We start from the raw sequence: 15,770 nt of genomic DNA on the forward strand, positions 1-15,770 counted from the left end.
TACAGATAGTAACCATACAGGGCAAAGCATGGCATGCAATATTCCTGACAAAAATGTGATGTTTAATATTTAATATAAACAAATTGGAGTGTTAGAATTCAGAGAAGCACTAGGAGGTACTCTAGTTTTAAACAATTTACTTTTAGAAGATATATATTTACCCATTTTCTTTCTGTATCTGATTATTCCTAGAGTTTGTTTGCTAAAGAGACCTGAAGTATATTGACATGCAAACAAGCAGAGCGCTGTGCTCCAAAATTCTTTTGTGCTACAAGAAGTAGCTCTGAATACTGTGTACTCATTACATTGCCAACCTCTAGAATTCTTTGTGTTCCGCTGCTTAGTAGGCTTGTTGAAATGGGTCAAATATTTTTTGTAGAAATAAGCATGTTTTTGCCTGCCTGTCTTAAAGGCCAGAATTTGGATTTTTAAAAAATCAATTATCACTCAATAGGAGTTCATCCTATTAGTATGTTTGTTTTTGTTAGGTTTTAGAAACTATATCACAAAGTATATTTAGTGGCAAGTTTCTTGAGAAATGCTACTGTCTCTCTGACCTTACTGAAATTTGGTTATTTAAAGTTATGCTCTTCTATTAATGTTTAAAATTTGTCAGTGTGAAATCATAAACATTTTGAAATGAACATTGATATAAAAATAAAGCAACATTTGAAAGTTTGCCTTACCGTCACGTATTGTTGTTCAGTCTTGTTTGCAGTAAGGTACAGAGATGTTTCCCAGTAAGTATGGTAAATATTTCTGAATGAGAACTTAGCTTCTGGATTAATCTATTCAGTTGTTCTTTTCRGGAAGTACAGGATGTTGACCTTTTTCATCTCTGTGTTGATTAAAATATGATTTTTTTTTTTTTTTTTACAATGCATATAAATGTTTTGGAGAAATATTTTCAAAAGCTTTGAAGTGAATCAACTTTGTAATTTCAGCACTTTGAAATAAGAAAGAGAGGATGGTGTTAAATGTTGTGATAATAAGAACTGAGGATAAGAATTATCACTATAAGTCTTTGTATGATGTGTGTAAAGGAGCCGTGTTTTCATCTAAACTTGGAGTTGGCTTATTTAGTACTTTTTTTGTCTTAAATTATAATTTCCAATTTTTGTCTTAAATTATAATTTCCAATTGTAGAATTCAGTGTGTTAAGCAAAGAGACTTTTAAGCCTGTAGGCTTTTAAGCCTGCAGTTTATATAGGGATTCAGTCAAAATGAAATGACAGCTGAAGTTACTTTAAAAAAAAAAAGAAAAGAAAAAAAAAATCACTAACTAGTTGGAGGCAATTCTTTCTTTCTCCCCTCTGCATCGTTTCTTTTATTGTTATTTCTTACAACTGAAAGGGAAAAGTTGACAAATCATTTTAGAAACTGAGTTCTTAAAATATCTGTATAAATAACTTCCCCTTTTTCCAGACCTGAAGCACAGAGCTCCCAGTGGATACTTGCTCTTACCACTAAGCTATGGAGCTTTTAGATTCTTCACCTTGATTAGGAGCCTTTCTCACAAAAGACCAGCATTGGAAATGTGGCGGCATGCACTAGTGGGTTCCTGTGAGGAAAACTTTGTCTTTTATATGGTGGTTTGTGCACCCAGACTAATTAGTTATGTAGTTGAGCACTAGCAATATCCAAAATAACTCAGTTATTTAAAAAAAAAAAAAAGAAAAACCTTCTAAAAATCATTAAAATAAACCCCCAATGTCTCATATAATTTATGAGAAGGTAGCTTGTGTTTTCCAAGCTCTTCTGTTTATAAAGTTAAGATTGGAGGCAGTGTTTGTCTAGTGCTGCTCTCCTCACAAGTCACAGGTAGGTGTGCGTGTGTCCCATGAGTGTATGACACAGAGCTTCTCTTTCTCGGAGTTCTCAGGAACTTGGGCAGATGAAGGAAGAAGCATAAAAGGGGCCTGATAATTAGGTATGGTGCTAACTGTATTTCTGGATGTTTGTTATTTTTTCATACTTGCCCTGTTAGCATCCAAGCTGCTGTCCTTAGAATCTGAATAAGTTTTTGTGTGTGTGTGTGTGTGTGTGTGTTTATTTTTTTTTAAATGTAAATTGACAGACTCCCATCCTTTCTTATGTCTAAAGTCTAAATTTATTTCAAACTAAGTTTGAATAATTGGCAAGTACTGCACTCCTATATCTAAGACTTTGAAATATTTCAAGATACTTGTTATTCACTCTTAGAATGGGTTGCTCATTGTCCAGGTTAGCATGGATAGTCATTGATATTTCAGTTATACTTGTTCACTTTTCCTGCATTTTTTTTTCTAGAAGACATTTTAATTTCTTCTTTTGTTCTTTTTTTTTTGTTTTAATATTTGCTAATGCCATAGAAGAACAGAGTTAAAATTCTAGCTATGCTATTCAGAGCATTCACCATTTGGCAAACAGACTGGGTTAAGAAAAGGTAATAGAGCTGAAATGGATTGACCTTGTTCCAAAAGTTCCCTGACTCTATCTTGTAGTTAAAGGAATTATTAATATAGCCCCTAATATCAACTGTCTGCATGGAAAAAGAAGAATCTATTTGGACTTCTGAACAGCGTTCATGAGTTATTTGTATATTAAAAATGCTTTCTGTAGAAGTCAGTTGTAGCTTATCCTCAGCCCAGCTGTAAGGCATTTCAGACCTTCCAGGAAATTTCAAGTAGCAGTTTATCCATTTGTTCTTTCCTATGATCTGCAGTTGCTGATTTAGTCATTCTGGCTACGTGGCTCATATGATTCACCTTTATTGATAAGATATTTTCTTGGACTCTTGGACATACACTATCCTCCCTGCTCCCTTATATTCTTTCCCTTCTCTCCCCCAACCATTTGAAATATGGAAGGAGAGTGACTAGACTAAGTATGTGAACTGTATATGGATTTTTGCCAGCTAGTCTGTGTTAGAAGGGGAATTACAGTGAACTCAATTTATTCAATCTTTATGGTTTAAGTAGTGCTCTGAATTCATTGCTTTAAAAAAATCTATGGACAGCTTACTGATTTACCAGCCTACATCAGGCTTAGATTAGATCTACTGCAATGTTTCTGTCTGTAAAGAACTTTGATGCACTTTTTCCTGAAAATATTTCTCAGATAATCTTTAAGTAAATAAGTAAATTCAGTAAATGAATTTCAGTAAAATTCAGTAAGTAAGCATTCCCCTCCACCGCCCCAAAGTCACCCTTGAGTTTTGAAGGAAATGTGCAAATAATGTTTGAGCTTCAGGGCTCCTGTTTTTGTCAGTGCGTATGTTAGGTATGTATTAAAGGTACCTAAATAAAGTTTTGTTGAACAAAAGCTGGAGGCATAAAAGCCATTTTCATCTAGTCCAATTCTTTACCTTTCTTTGATTACTTTTATCATCTAAATTCATTAGTCAAATGTTATTAAGCAGGAGTAATATTTCCCTTTAGAATCTTCACTTGAATCCCAGAAAGATTAGTTTAGATAACTCATAATTCTACATACTGTGTTCCTTCTGCCTCCCCCTGGTATTTTCTATCCTATTGTTCATGGAAGGATTTTAAACATTATGTAATATTTATATAATATTCATATGATATGAATGGCTTTTAAAATGAATCCAGATGCAGAACATTTCTCATGTTCTGYTTACTGAATGAAACCCAAATTTTGTCAAGATAAGATAAGAATTCTTTGCATTTCCTTTTTTTTCTCTCATTAATGTTCATAATATCACGTAATGAAAAAGTCTGCAAGTGTCATTATTTTTTCTGTTAATATTTATGCAGAAAGCTAATAAAACCATAGCTAACCCCTTCAGCCACTCACTGGCTAGTTTTCCTTTTCTCAAATAAGTATAGTTCTGTATTACAATATAATSCTTTATTTGTTTTATTTTGTTTTGTTTTTCTAAAACCAATTAGGTTAAGGTATTTCTTAAATGCTTCAAAAAAGTCAAGTTACATTCTTTCTACTAAATTTCTTTCATCTCTTTATTATATAACTGCTTCCAGAAACAGAACGCRGTTTGTGTGACCTGATTTCTTCTTTCTTTATGAAACATTTTTGTTTGCTGTTCATTCTTTTATTTTACTTGTGTATCTTGCAGGAAAAAGTGTATACTTTTCTGAACTATAATTTCTAAGCAGGTAGAGGGTCRTGTTTTTAAAAGGTTTATTTTATAATGATTTTTTTGATAGCAAGTCAAGAAAATTATTACCCTTCTATCTTACTATTTTAATTGAGTATCTATGTATTTTGGTGTCTTAACTTGAAGGTTTTTGGAAATTATGTTTTAAGAACTGTTTGTTTCCTCTAATCTGGTACCTGCTTCAAGATTATCTCATTTAAAATCAGTATCTTTCATTTAGTGATTTAGTTACTTTGAAGTTATGTTAAAATATACAAGGTGACTATTAATACAGTGGAAATATTAGACAATCTTTCAGAAATCTGAAATATTTATCTTTTTCAGGGTTACCAAGGAATGGTTGATGGAGGTGATAATATTGTTGAAGTTTCATGGGAAAGTGTTTCAAGTATTCTGCAAGTGGTACGTGATATGGGAGGGGGATTTTTTTCTCACTTTAATAAACCAAAGCTTGAAATCCACATTAACCATTTCACCCATTATTATGTAATTCTAGTGCTGTAACTAGCATATACCACTTTCAACACTTTTTCATACACAGTTTTTCATACACAGACATGATCTCGAAAACTTTGTTCTCTTTTTTTCAAAATTACAGTTTGTTAGTCTTTTAAATGCATATTGATATGCCTATATTTAAATAAAATAACAATAACCCACAATATAGAGCCGAAGTCTTGGATATTTTGTAAGGCATCTATTTTCTATGAACCTCTCTGGGCTTCCTGACTTTAGAGGATTTAGAACTAGCCTTCGAGAGCAGTCACAGTACAATTCACCAGAACTCAGGTAATATCAGTGGCTTTGTTTTTGTATTACACAGGTAGCCATTTGGATCTCTGTATGTACTTTCAACATATATTCTTCACAATGTAGTATTGTATTGCTCTTACAGTAAAGACAAGTTGACAGATTGCTTATTGTCATCATATGAAAGTTTAAAAAAAAAGTCAATTAATTAGAATGCTAATGAAAGGACTTTAAATCATTCAACATTTTCCTTCAAGAAGCATTCATTAACAGTGATCTTAAAGAATTTTTCCTTTCCCCCCCTGGTGTGTATATTTACCACCTATGGATATGACACATATGGACACATGAGGATAAGTCTGTACATCCAGCCCAAAACCCCATTTAAAAAAAAAAACAGTGAGATAAAGCAAGACTAATATATTTTATATATGAATATATGTATATGTATTTTTTTTTTTTTTTTTAGGGAGGCACAGTTATTGGCAGTGCACGCTGCAAAGCCTTTCGTACCCGGGAAGGCCGCCTGCAAGCAGCCTACAACTTGGTTCAGAGAGGAATCACTAACCTTTGTGTAATTGGTGGAGATGGTAGCTTGACTGGTGCCAATCTGTTCCGTGAAGAGTGGAGTGGACTTCTAGAAGAACTGGCACAGAAAGGTAAGTTTGCAGTTAAACCCTATAAACATCCAGTTTAACTCCCAACGAAATTACGCTGCAAGACTAATACACCATAAACTGCTTTCAGAGCATATTTGTAAGCCTTAAAAATCAAATGCATAATTCTAGGAAATAACACAGTTGTTCAGTTCTTGATTTCTGTACTTCCTTTCTTATATACCATAGAGGCACAGAAAGATCATGTAACTGAATAGGCAACTGTCAGTGGTTTTTTAAAAGTGCTTATGTAACTCTACAAGGTGGTTTTGGATTTTGTTCCTTTTTCCCTGGCTTTTCCCATCCAAAATCTGAATTTTGAACGTTCTTCACGACTTCTGTTTGAAAAGTTCTTTGCTCCAAAATCCAATCTGAGTTCAATTCCTCTGCTACAAATCAGATGTTTGTTGACATTTTGTTACTTTTCCTGCCTGGTGTGTCCCTCCTGATAACCTTCGATGATGTTAGTGTCTTATAGCTGTGTTATTTTCTCTTCACCATCTCTTTTCTATATAGAAGAGTCATATCTCACTTAGGAGTTGCTTACATGTAAAGTTGTTCTGTAGCTTTGATTAGCTTTCCCCTTTTCTGAACCTTTTCCAGTTCTACCATGTCCTTTTAGACGTGGGGAAGACCAGACTGCACCCAGTATTCAAGATGAGGGCAAACCATGGATTATACAGTAGTATAATATTTGTTTTGTTCTTTGTTCCTTTCCTAGTATCTTCTAATATTTTTATTTATTTTTGGGTTTTTTTTGGACTGCTCCTGAGTATTGAAGCTGATTTATTAATGAGAACAATCCCATGTAACAATTAAAAAAAAAAAAAAAGGCACATTGTTTGCAATGTTAAGATATTATTCTTTTTTTATATTTTGTATACAAAATCAGTTTTGTATTGACTTACATTTATCTATATTGAATTTCATCTGATACTTTTATGTTTACCCTGTATTACAAGATCCTTCTGCACTTCTTAAAAGTCAACCCCTACACCCAAGTAAATTATTGAAAGTTTTATTGGTAAACTTAACATTTGCTCATTCCTTTTTCTAGGATGTTAGAGAATATGCTGAATAGCATATTCAGTTCCATTGGTAACTTTCCTAAGCTTACCATTTATTGTAACCCCCATCTTATTTTAAGCAAAATCATTCTTTTTCTTATGCCATGGCTACACAGTGTTCCCCAAAGACAGATCTTCATAAAGACTTTCTGGAAATCCAGGTCGACTGTGACAACCAGATATCTCTTATTCATTGGTTATTAACTCATGTAGGGAACTTGAGAAAATATTTGTAATGAACTTTTCCATTTATAGAAAACATTTATGACTCTTCAAAATGCTGTATTTATCTGTTTGGGGTTTAGTGTTATCTTTTTCATTATGATTTCTACTAACTTCTCTGGTATAGAAATTAACCATCCTGGTAGGTAGTTCTAGAATCCTTGCAAAAAAATTTGGCATTATATTTGCTACCATTGCATCCACAGAGGCTAAGGTAATTTTTAGCACTTAAGAAGTTAAGATATTTCATCTTYGAGTTCCTTTAGAACTCATGGATGATTCAGCATTTTTCACTGTTTCAGGCGTTGCATTCCAAAATTTAGAATAGGAGCTTTTATTAGTCTCTTTGCTCATTAATTGTGAAATCAGAACCTTTCAGTAATWAAGCACTTCTTTTTTCCAGAACTTTGATGCTAACCACTTATTTCTTCTTTTTTTTTAATGATTTTTGAGTATATTCTTTCAATATATTCGCTCACAGTTTGCATCTTTCTGCTTTATTTAGTTACACACACTGAGGCTGCTATTTGAATGCTATTCTTCAAGTGTAAAATGTCAATTTTAAACATATGAAGTTTTGTGTTCAGTCAACACTTTGAAATGGACTGAAAGGCTCTTGTTTCATTTCTTCAAGGAGTTGTATCTAAGATTCTCATGTTTGATTCTTTGGCTTTCTTTTTCACTTTAACCTTATTTAAACATTAAATGGTATTAATTTAAGTATATTCAATTTAGATATGTTTATAAGAGCAGGGGACCCCAGCAATATGTCTAATGTGGAAAAAAATGTTTCATCTTACAGTTTTTCTTCTGTATATTTATTCACAGGAAAGATTGACGAAGAAGCTGTTAAAAAATATGCTTACCTCAACATTGTGGGAATGGTTGGATCCATAGACAATGACTTCTGTGGCACTGATATGACAATAGGTACTGACTCAGCCTTGCACAGAATCATTGAAGTTGTGGATGCCATCATGACAACTGCTCAGAGGTAAAATGTAATAGAAAACTTTAACAAATATAGTATTATTTTTCTAAAATACTGTTTCCTATTGCTATATGATAGTTGAAGATTTATGTTCATCTTATACTAATATTTGACTTCTATTTATGTGACATTTAAAGGATGTGAATAAAAGTTATTTTTGACTGCATGTTTCACAAGTTTTGTATTTTTTTTTACCTTTTTTTTTTTCACTCCATTTTGCAATTACTTTTCTATCATATTCATTCTGACAGTATCTCAAACATCTAAACGTAGAGGCTGCATCCCCTATAGTACAGACTGTCTTTTTATGTGTGCTTTCTATCCATACTACTCTAGGAAAGATTCAGGCTACTACTTGAATTTGTGTCTTGGTGTGATAGTATCAAGAAACATATATTCATATATAATCTTTCCCTAGGTAAAAATTCAAACAGTTAAATGATCTGAATGTTTTGAATACATAAATGTAYACCTTATCATTGCAGTTCTTAAATAATGCATACTCAGAATTAAATTTCTAGCGAATGTTCAGCTTTTCTGTCCTGACTACCCTCATATGTTTTAGTAGGTAATAACGATAGTTAATTATGTTATGAAAAATACGTAAAGAGAGAATATATATTTAATATGGTATTTTAAGCATGATAAATTGAGAACACTTCCTGATTTAACTGCTACTTTCAGTAATATGGATGGAATTTTTGAGTTGCAATATTGCAGTTAATCTGTTTTCTAATTTTTGCAGTCATCAAAGAACATTTGTCCTGGAGGTTATGGGAAGACACTGTGGGTATGTACAGTCATAAATGGCTTGTGTTTAGTACAGATAAAATCTTGAAAAATTAAGAAATTTGATCCATAATTGTTTAAATTCTTGCATTTATTAGGTATCTAGCTCTTGTTAGTGCCTTAGCCTGTGGTGCAGATTGGGTATTTATTCCTGAATACCCACCAGAAGAAGGATGGGAGGATTCAATGTGTGTTAAGCTTTCAGAGGTAATCTATTACTTTGTTTTGGATTATATACATATCTTGAATCTGCTTATTTAAAACCTTGTATACTTACTTTTAATAGCATGATCAGAATTTTCAGTATGTCTYTTGCTTTAGATGATGTTTGATCTTAAAAAGTTCTTTTCCTGACTTCTGATAATCGTTTGAAGAGTTGTATGATGGACTATAGAAATTATGTAAGACTGTGCCTGTATAACTGGTGTGTACCTTTCCTCATTAATGCAAGACATTTCACTCATGAAAACACTTTATGAAGGTATAATGTAAGATAAGTAAATAATCAAGCATAAGAAATAATTCTACAAATTCATGCAATTTAAAATATTAGCAATTGCTTACAAATATCTGCTGTAAGACCTTTTTCATACTTTTTATTAAATGAATGTGCTTCTGTTTCTATTGTAGAACCGTGCACGAAAGAAAAGGCTCAATATTATTATTGTAGCTGAAGGAGCTATTGATTGTCATAACAAAGCTATAACATCAGAGAAGGTTAAGGATGTAAGTGTCAACATCCTTATATGTACTTTCTATTTTGTTCTTTCTTTAGGACTTGTTACTATCAGTAACATTGCTGCAAAGTAAGTCTGTTCTTGTAAAGTAGCTTCTCAGACCTCACTAGTTGCATGTTGCAGTTTTATTTTACTATCTAAATATGGAGTCTGCTGTAATGAACAAGAATTATTTCAGGTCAGATTATGACATTTTATCTTGGAAAATAAGATAACAGTCCAAGACATCTACATTATGGATGCCTTAATATGCACAGAGTATGAAGTCTACTCAAATTAGTAATCAAAATCTGATTTTAATTTATGCTCTGTGTGGAAAAATAAATAATAATCTATCTCACTGATATCAAATAATGATGACTGTGTTTTAGAAAGTCTTGTGTTTTTATGTGCTTCTTGCTTGACTTTTTTCCCTAAATAATTGCGTTGTCAAAAGTGTTACTGTGACTAAGGTGACTAAGACTTTTTTTTTTTTTTTTTTTTATTCCCTTCAGCTCAAATTATTCTCTTTTTCTTGTAAATGGTGCCTTTTGAAAGAATTTGAAAAATAATATTGACAGGAAGGAATGAGGAAGTCATGAGTTTATATAGATTTTCTCTCTTCTTTGGCTATAAAGTTCTGTTTTCCGTAGTCTATTAGTTTTTGACTTTCTATACCAATAATAATATGGAACAGTTTTTTAYTCTTAATACAGAACTATAATCCTCCGAAGTGTAGAACTGTGTAGTGCAATCACACTTTATAATCAACCAACCAAMCAAACAAAAACAGAAGAAACAAACAATAGAAACAAAATTATAAATGCAAGGAAATAAAGACAGAAAAAAAACTTAAAAACCTGGTAAAAGTAAGTTTAGAAGGCTTCACTAAARTTCTACTCAGGATTTTTCAGGATATATGATGTTGCAAATGTGTGAAACAAAGTAAAGAAAACCCACTATAGTTTAACATCTTTCAGATTTTCTAATTTCAATGCTTAGGCTTGTTATTGTAAGGTTGAGGACACTGCATACCAAGGCCATTATAACTGCAGTTAAAACATTGCAGTCTAATGATTGCATTATTATGTAAAACATGACTTTTGATTAGGGGGCTGGAGTTTAAGTCTAGATAGATTTATGTAGAATTTTGTTATTCTGGTAGCATTTAGAGCAGAGTAGAGCTAATGTCTGCATATATAAAATAATGTTGCTAAAAAACTATTGTATTTTGTAATTATTTGCAGCTGGTGGTTCAGCGGCTTGGTTTTGACACTCGAGTGACTATCTTGGGTCATGTTCAAAGAGGTGGAACCCCATCAGCTTTTGACAGAATTTTGGTGAGTGAACCTACAATAACTACTGATAGCACCAAATGCTACAATTAAACAGTTTGCCTAATTCCCCGTTCCTACCCCTCAAATAAATAATGTTCTTCATCTGTTGAATATGACAAATACAATAACTGTCCCAAGTTAACTGTCTGAAAAACTTGAGTTTGGAAAGGGAAGCAATTAGCACAAGAGGAAACAATAGTAGGATTAAGAAGCAAAGAACCATTTGGCTTACTTTAAGAGTACTGGATATTAAAAAAACTTTCTGTAACTTCAGCTACCAAGGAATAACTGGTTTCGTCTTCATTTACAGAGAACTCTTGACCATTTTTGTGTTTAAAAGCCACTGCTTGTGAGTGCTTGCTTGAACCCTGCACCACTTCCTATTTTCAGGCAAGCCGTATGGGTGTGGAAGCTGTTCTTGCCCTCCTCGAAGCTACTCCAGATACTCCTGCCTGTGTTGTGTCCCTGTCTGGAAACCAGTCAGTCCGCCTGCCTTTAATGGAGTGTGTGCAGATGGTGAGTTACTGCCAAAGAGCCAGTTTGTTCAACTACAACAGGCCACTGTGCACAACAATCAAAGCTCTTTTGTAGCTAATACGCTGATGGAAATGTGTGCAACACTTAGCTGCATTTACGAATAAAGAACATGCTTCAGGTTCATTATATGTTATTACTTAGTTGTAAACCCCCCAACAAGCAAGAATAAAAGTATGTTTAAAAATAAATAATAATTTCACTTCAGATAATCTGCCTTTCAACTGTACAACAAATTCTTCAGATGTTGTATCCATTTGCATGTTATACAGTAGCCAGGTTTCTTCACCTAAACTACTCAATGCTACCTAAGCTTGCTCAGAAAAAAAAAAATGCGCAAAATACAAAATAAGTATATTGCTCTTTCAGGGAGACTTCAGATGTGTCTTTCTACTCTGGTTTTCTCCTATTTATTATAATCTATGGTATGATAGATTGTTAGATCAAATATTAGCAGATTTTTATTCTGACTTTGTAAAGTTTAGAAAGATCCGTTGACAGAATTGTGTTTAAATGATTAACTTTTCAATTTTCTAAATGATCCACTTTTTGTTTAAGACTCAAGAAGTACAGAAAGCCATGGATGAGGGAAGATTTGTTGAGGCTGTGAGGCTTCGTGGAAGGTATGGCCAGTAATTCATACCAATGTGTTTGTTATAGCAGTTTGTTATAGCAGAGGGTAAATTGCTTAGTGTTATGTTAATGCCTGACATCTTTCTGTAGTTTATTTCCCTAACATTTTTTTGAACTTTTAATTTTATTGGTGTTCTTACAAAAAGAGTTGTTTATTATTGAAATTCTTTGTTTTATATGTATAAATAAGAAATAAAGAGCCAAAATAATAAAATTGGTTCAGTATACTGTCAAATTCTAGCTATTCTTTGATATTGGGTAACTTTCTAGCTCACTGAGAAAAGAGCCATTGTGATGTTTGAGCAACCAGTAGCAGCCGTTCTGTGTTTATGCCAGACTTTTGAAACTGATTCCGTGGAAGATAAGTCTGTCTGTAGATAGCTGGTAGTTTTCCAACAGCAATGTTGGAGGGAGCATTCTGCAATATTATGTGATAACAAAATATTTTCYGTTTCAAGTAATTTAATAATAAGCTATACTTCTTCACAAACTTATTTGTGTAGAAGGCAATGTATTTGCCTTCTGTATATTTATTTTATATTTTCACAGTATTATTTCACAGATATGGGCCTTCTTCAATGTTCTTTTTTGTTTTCAGATATTAAAAAGCAGTAAAAGCTGTAATAACTTATTAGTTTTATATTGACTATTTTAAAACATTTGTTTAATTTAGAGCTAAGGGTTATATTTAATATATGTCATCTACATATATGTAAATTATATATACATAAATTATACATATATAATTAAGTACATAATGTAATGCTTAACTGTATGTAATGCAGTGTTTTCMGCTAAAACATTTATCAAGTATACAATCTTCATGTTTAAAAATCTGTTCTGCTTGATAAGATGGTGTTATTTATAGAGTAATGTAATCTACTAATAGCTGCAGAGAAAGCAGATTAGGATTTTTAAATCCAACATTGTAACTGAGGTTACTGCTTTTGATATTATTTGCTCTCAAGTGATGTATCATGCAGAAGGGCTAGCATTTGCTTTTCACAGTAGTTTCAAATAGGTTGCATGTCCTCATATCATTAGAACAAGTGAAAGTTGGTGGTTTTTTTTTTTTTTTGGAGAGCCTTATATGTCCATTCGTGGTAATCATGAGCTTGCAGAGCTGCCATAGAAAATGTAGTGTTTTTTGAGGAATTTTCTAGAAATAGTATTGTTGCTTTGAGTTTAGACAAATTTAAGGATAATTGCAATTTGAAGAAAACAAGAGTGCTCTGTCCAGAGGATTGTTTTGATTTGAAAAGAAATTTGTTCCTCAAAAAAATCATCAGTGACTCTGAGAACAGAACATAATGTAAACAGTGCTCTTTATTTCTCTCTGAATGCTTTATGAAAATTCAGAATATTGTTTCTGGAGATTACCTACTGAAGAGTTGACTTAATTTTTTTTTTTTACAGATCTAAGATCTGTACGATCTAAGATCTTAAAAGTATATTCTGTAAATAAGGATTTCTAATTTTTTTTATTGGTTTCTGAAAATTTCAGCAGTTTCTCTCAAATAACTGTGAAGTAAAAGCTACTGCTATTTTTATTATTTAGGAGCTTTGAAAACAACCTGAACACTTACAAACTACTGTCACACAAAAGACCAGATGCTGAGCTTCCAAAGGTAAGGTTTAAGGATGAAATACACGTCTTTCCTGGGATAGATTGTGCTATAGTATCTGGTACTCGTGATTACTGTTATGCTTTCTGTCTCTTATCATGGAAAGAAGGAATGGCGGCGATGTGATAATATTTGAGTCTAAAAGTACAGGGAGAAGGAAGGATCGTGACATTGAAAGGAAGGGTTATAATTCTTCTCTAATGGCAAAACTTCTCAAGATTGGGGCAAGTTCAGGAATTTATGGAAATTATTCTGATGCTTACCTGGTTTCATCCATATGTGATGCTTACCTTGTCTAATAAGTCCTAATAGACATTTACTATATATACACTTTTCACTGTAGTTTTGTAAGTTGCATAAAGAGGGAAATTTGGATTTATTAGSACCTAGGCATTAAATTTATGAACAAAGAAATTTCAGCCAGTTTTCATTTTCATTAATGGTCCACTCCATAACTTGTTTTCTGATCATAGTTTGTGACTAGTACCTTACTGGATGATTCATTTTTTGGTTGTTGTTTATGACTACTAGTTACCTCAACTGCATGATGATTTTAGTATTATCTTCTTTAAGATTTTCTATAGTATTGTTAGTAGTATTTGATAGCTACGATATGTGATGGTGGATGCTTGGAATGCCTGGGCTGTAGTGCTTACATCCCTTTACACCTAATTGTTTCATCTTGATAACTGAAAAACTAAACACGTATGTACAGAACACACATTATACTGAAAATATGAATTATTTCATATTCTATCTTACACAGAACTTCCTCTTAAACTACATACAGTTAAATTAGGACTATATATCTGATGTCTCAAGCTTTTCCTTTGGAATTACTGCAACATATATAGAGTATTTGTGTGGAGCACGTTTTAGGAGGGGAGACTATGTAAACACAGTAGGAAATGCTTTAGAGATTGTCACTCTAATTGAACATTTATTATATAAGATTACTGTGAAAGATCTGTGTACTTTTGTTTGCTACTATATTGCCAGTCATTTTAAAATCTTGATTGATGCTTTAATTTGAAAGTTACTGTATTTCTGCTTTGGCAGTTAGTCAATGAGATGCACWCAAATGCTGTGTTGCTTGAATGGATCAAATTAGTTCCTACGTTTTTTTCGTTGTCTGTTTCAGGTTGTATCTTGCAAAAAAACTACTGCTTTGGTAATGGGAAAACAGTTGGGTAACTTTGGATATTTTGATAGGATACTTTGATAGTATTTGTTGAACAAACCTGAGCAGTAATTTGAAAATCTGAATGACTTGACTGCCAAATGAGATGAAACTAGTGAAAAGTTTGAAACAAAGAAATAGTTAAAAAAAAAAAAACACAGAAACACACAAAAAAAACCCCACTTTCTGATTGTTTCTGTTTTGTATTCCACAAAAGGAGCGAGTAGGTTTATGTACTTTGAYCTGAAATTTACAGCAGTTTCAGCATACATTCCACTTTTTAGCCTCTGTATATGATAGGAAAATATCAAGCGGGGTTTACAAATGGAAGTGATAATAACTTTTTTTTTTTTTTTCAGACTAACTTTAATGTGGCAGTGTTAAACGTTGGTGCTCCTGCAGCTGGAATGAATGCTGCAGTGAGGGCTGCGGTGAGAGTTGGCATAACTGAAGGCCATAAAATGTTTGCCGTCATTGATGGATTTGAAGGTTTTGCTAGAGGGAAGGTTAGTATGACGTGAGTGTGGATAATGCAGGACTGTGTATCGCTGCCCACACCACCACCTGTCATCTTCCTGGTAGGAAGGAGTGTTTTGTTACCATATAGTAAGTAGGTTGTTCACAGAGTAACAGAAGAACTACTGGTTCTGTGCAATGAGTTGCTGCATCTGTTTTACTTTGCTGTAGCTAACTTCCCAATGGTGCTTTTTAAAGGAGGAGGCTTTTGTGTTTTCCCACATTCCTCTGGTGCTTGGCTTTAAATGTTCCGCGTTAGCTGGTGTTCTAAGGAGTGAATGATTCAAGATTTATCCATTTCTGCTCCCTGGCTTGCCTGAATGGAGCTGTAAGTCCCCAAACAAACCTTGTTTGTTTGTTTCATCTCCAGTAAGGGACAGTGTGTATCCAGCGTCCCATGTTTCACTGTGACCTGGAGGAAGAAAGAACAAAGAGACAAAAACAAAGGGACAAAAATGGAAAGGGAGAAATCTCTTCTGGGGGTGGTGCTTTTTTTGACAAGTTCCAAACAATACCTATTCCAGCAACTTTACCTTAAGCCCCATCCGGCACTGACATGCAGCATATCAAGAGAAGTGTTAATTGGATAGTTATTTAACAGAACCTCTTTTTTTTTTTTTTTTTTTTTTTTTTT

At 33.0% G+C, this 15,770-nt stretch overlaps 1 protein-coding gene across 1 annotated transcript in view; it reads left to right on the forward strand.

Moving 5' to 3' along the window:
• Positions 1-15,770, forward strand: part of PFKP (phosphofructokinase, platelet) — a 42,236-nt gene that overhangs the window by 8,571 nt on the left and 17,895 nt on the right. Inside the window, exons 3-13 of the mRNA XM_026035662.1 lie at positions 4,445-4,522; positions 5,340-5,529; positions 7,644-7,809; positions 8,552-8,596; positions 8,694-8,802; positions 9,226-9,321; positions 10,559-10,651; positions 11,039-11,164; positions 11,741-11,805; positions 13,374-13,443; positions 14,980-15,137. Coding sequence (XP_025891447.1) covers positions 4,445-4,522; positions 5,340-5,529; positions 7,644-7,809; positions 8,552-8,596; positions 8,694-8,802; positions 9,226-9,321; positions 10,559-10,651; positions 11,039-11,164; positions 11,741-11,805; positions 13,374-13,443; positions 14,980-15,137 — 1,196 coding nt within the window. The remainder of the gene's footprint in view (positions 1-4,444; positions 4,523-5,339; positions 5,530-7,643; positions 7,810-8,551; positions 8,597-8,693; positions 8,803-9,225; positions 9,322-10,558; positions 10,652-11,038; positions 11,165-11,740; positions 11,806-13,373; positions 13,444-14,979; positions 15,138-15,770) is intronic.

This window comes from Nothoprocta perdicaria, unplaced genomic scaffold, assembly GCF_003342845.1.
Source record: "Nothoprocta perdicaria isolate Ctin4 unplaced genomic scaffold, notPer1 scaffold_164, whole genome shotgun sequence".
NCBI lineage: Eukaryota > Metazoa > Chordata > Aves > Tinamiformes > Tinamidae > Nothoprocta > Nothoprocta perdicaria.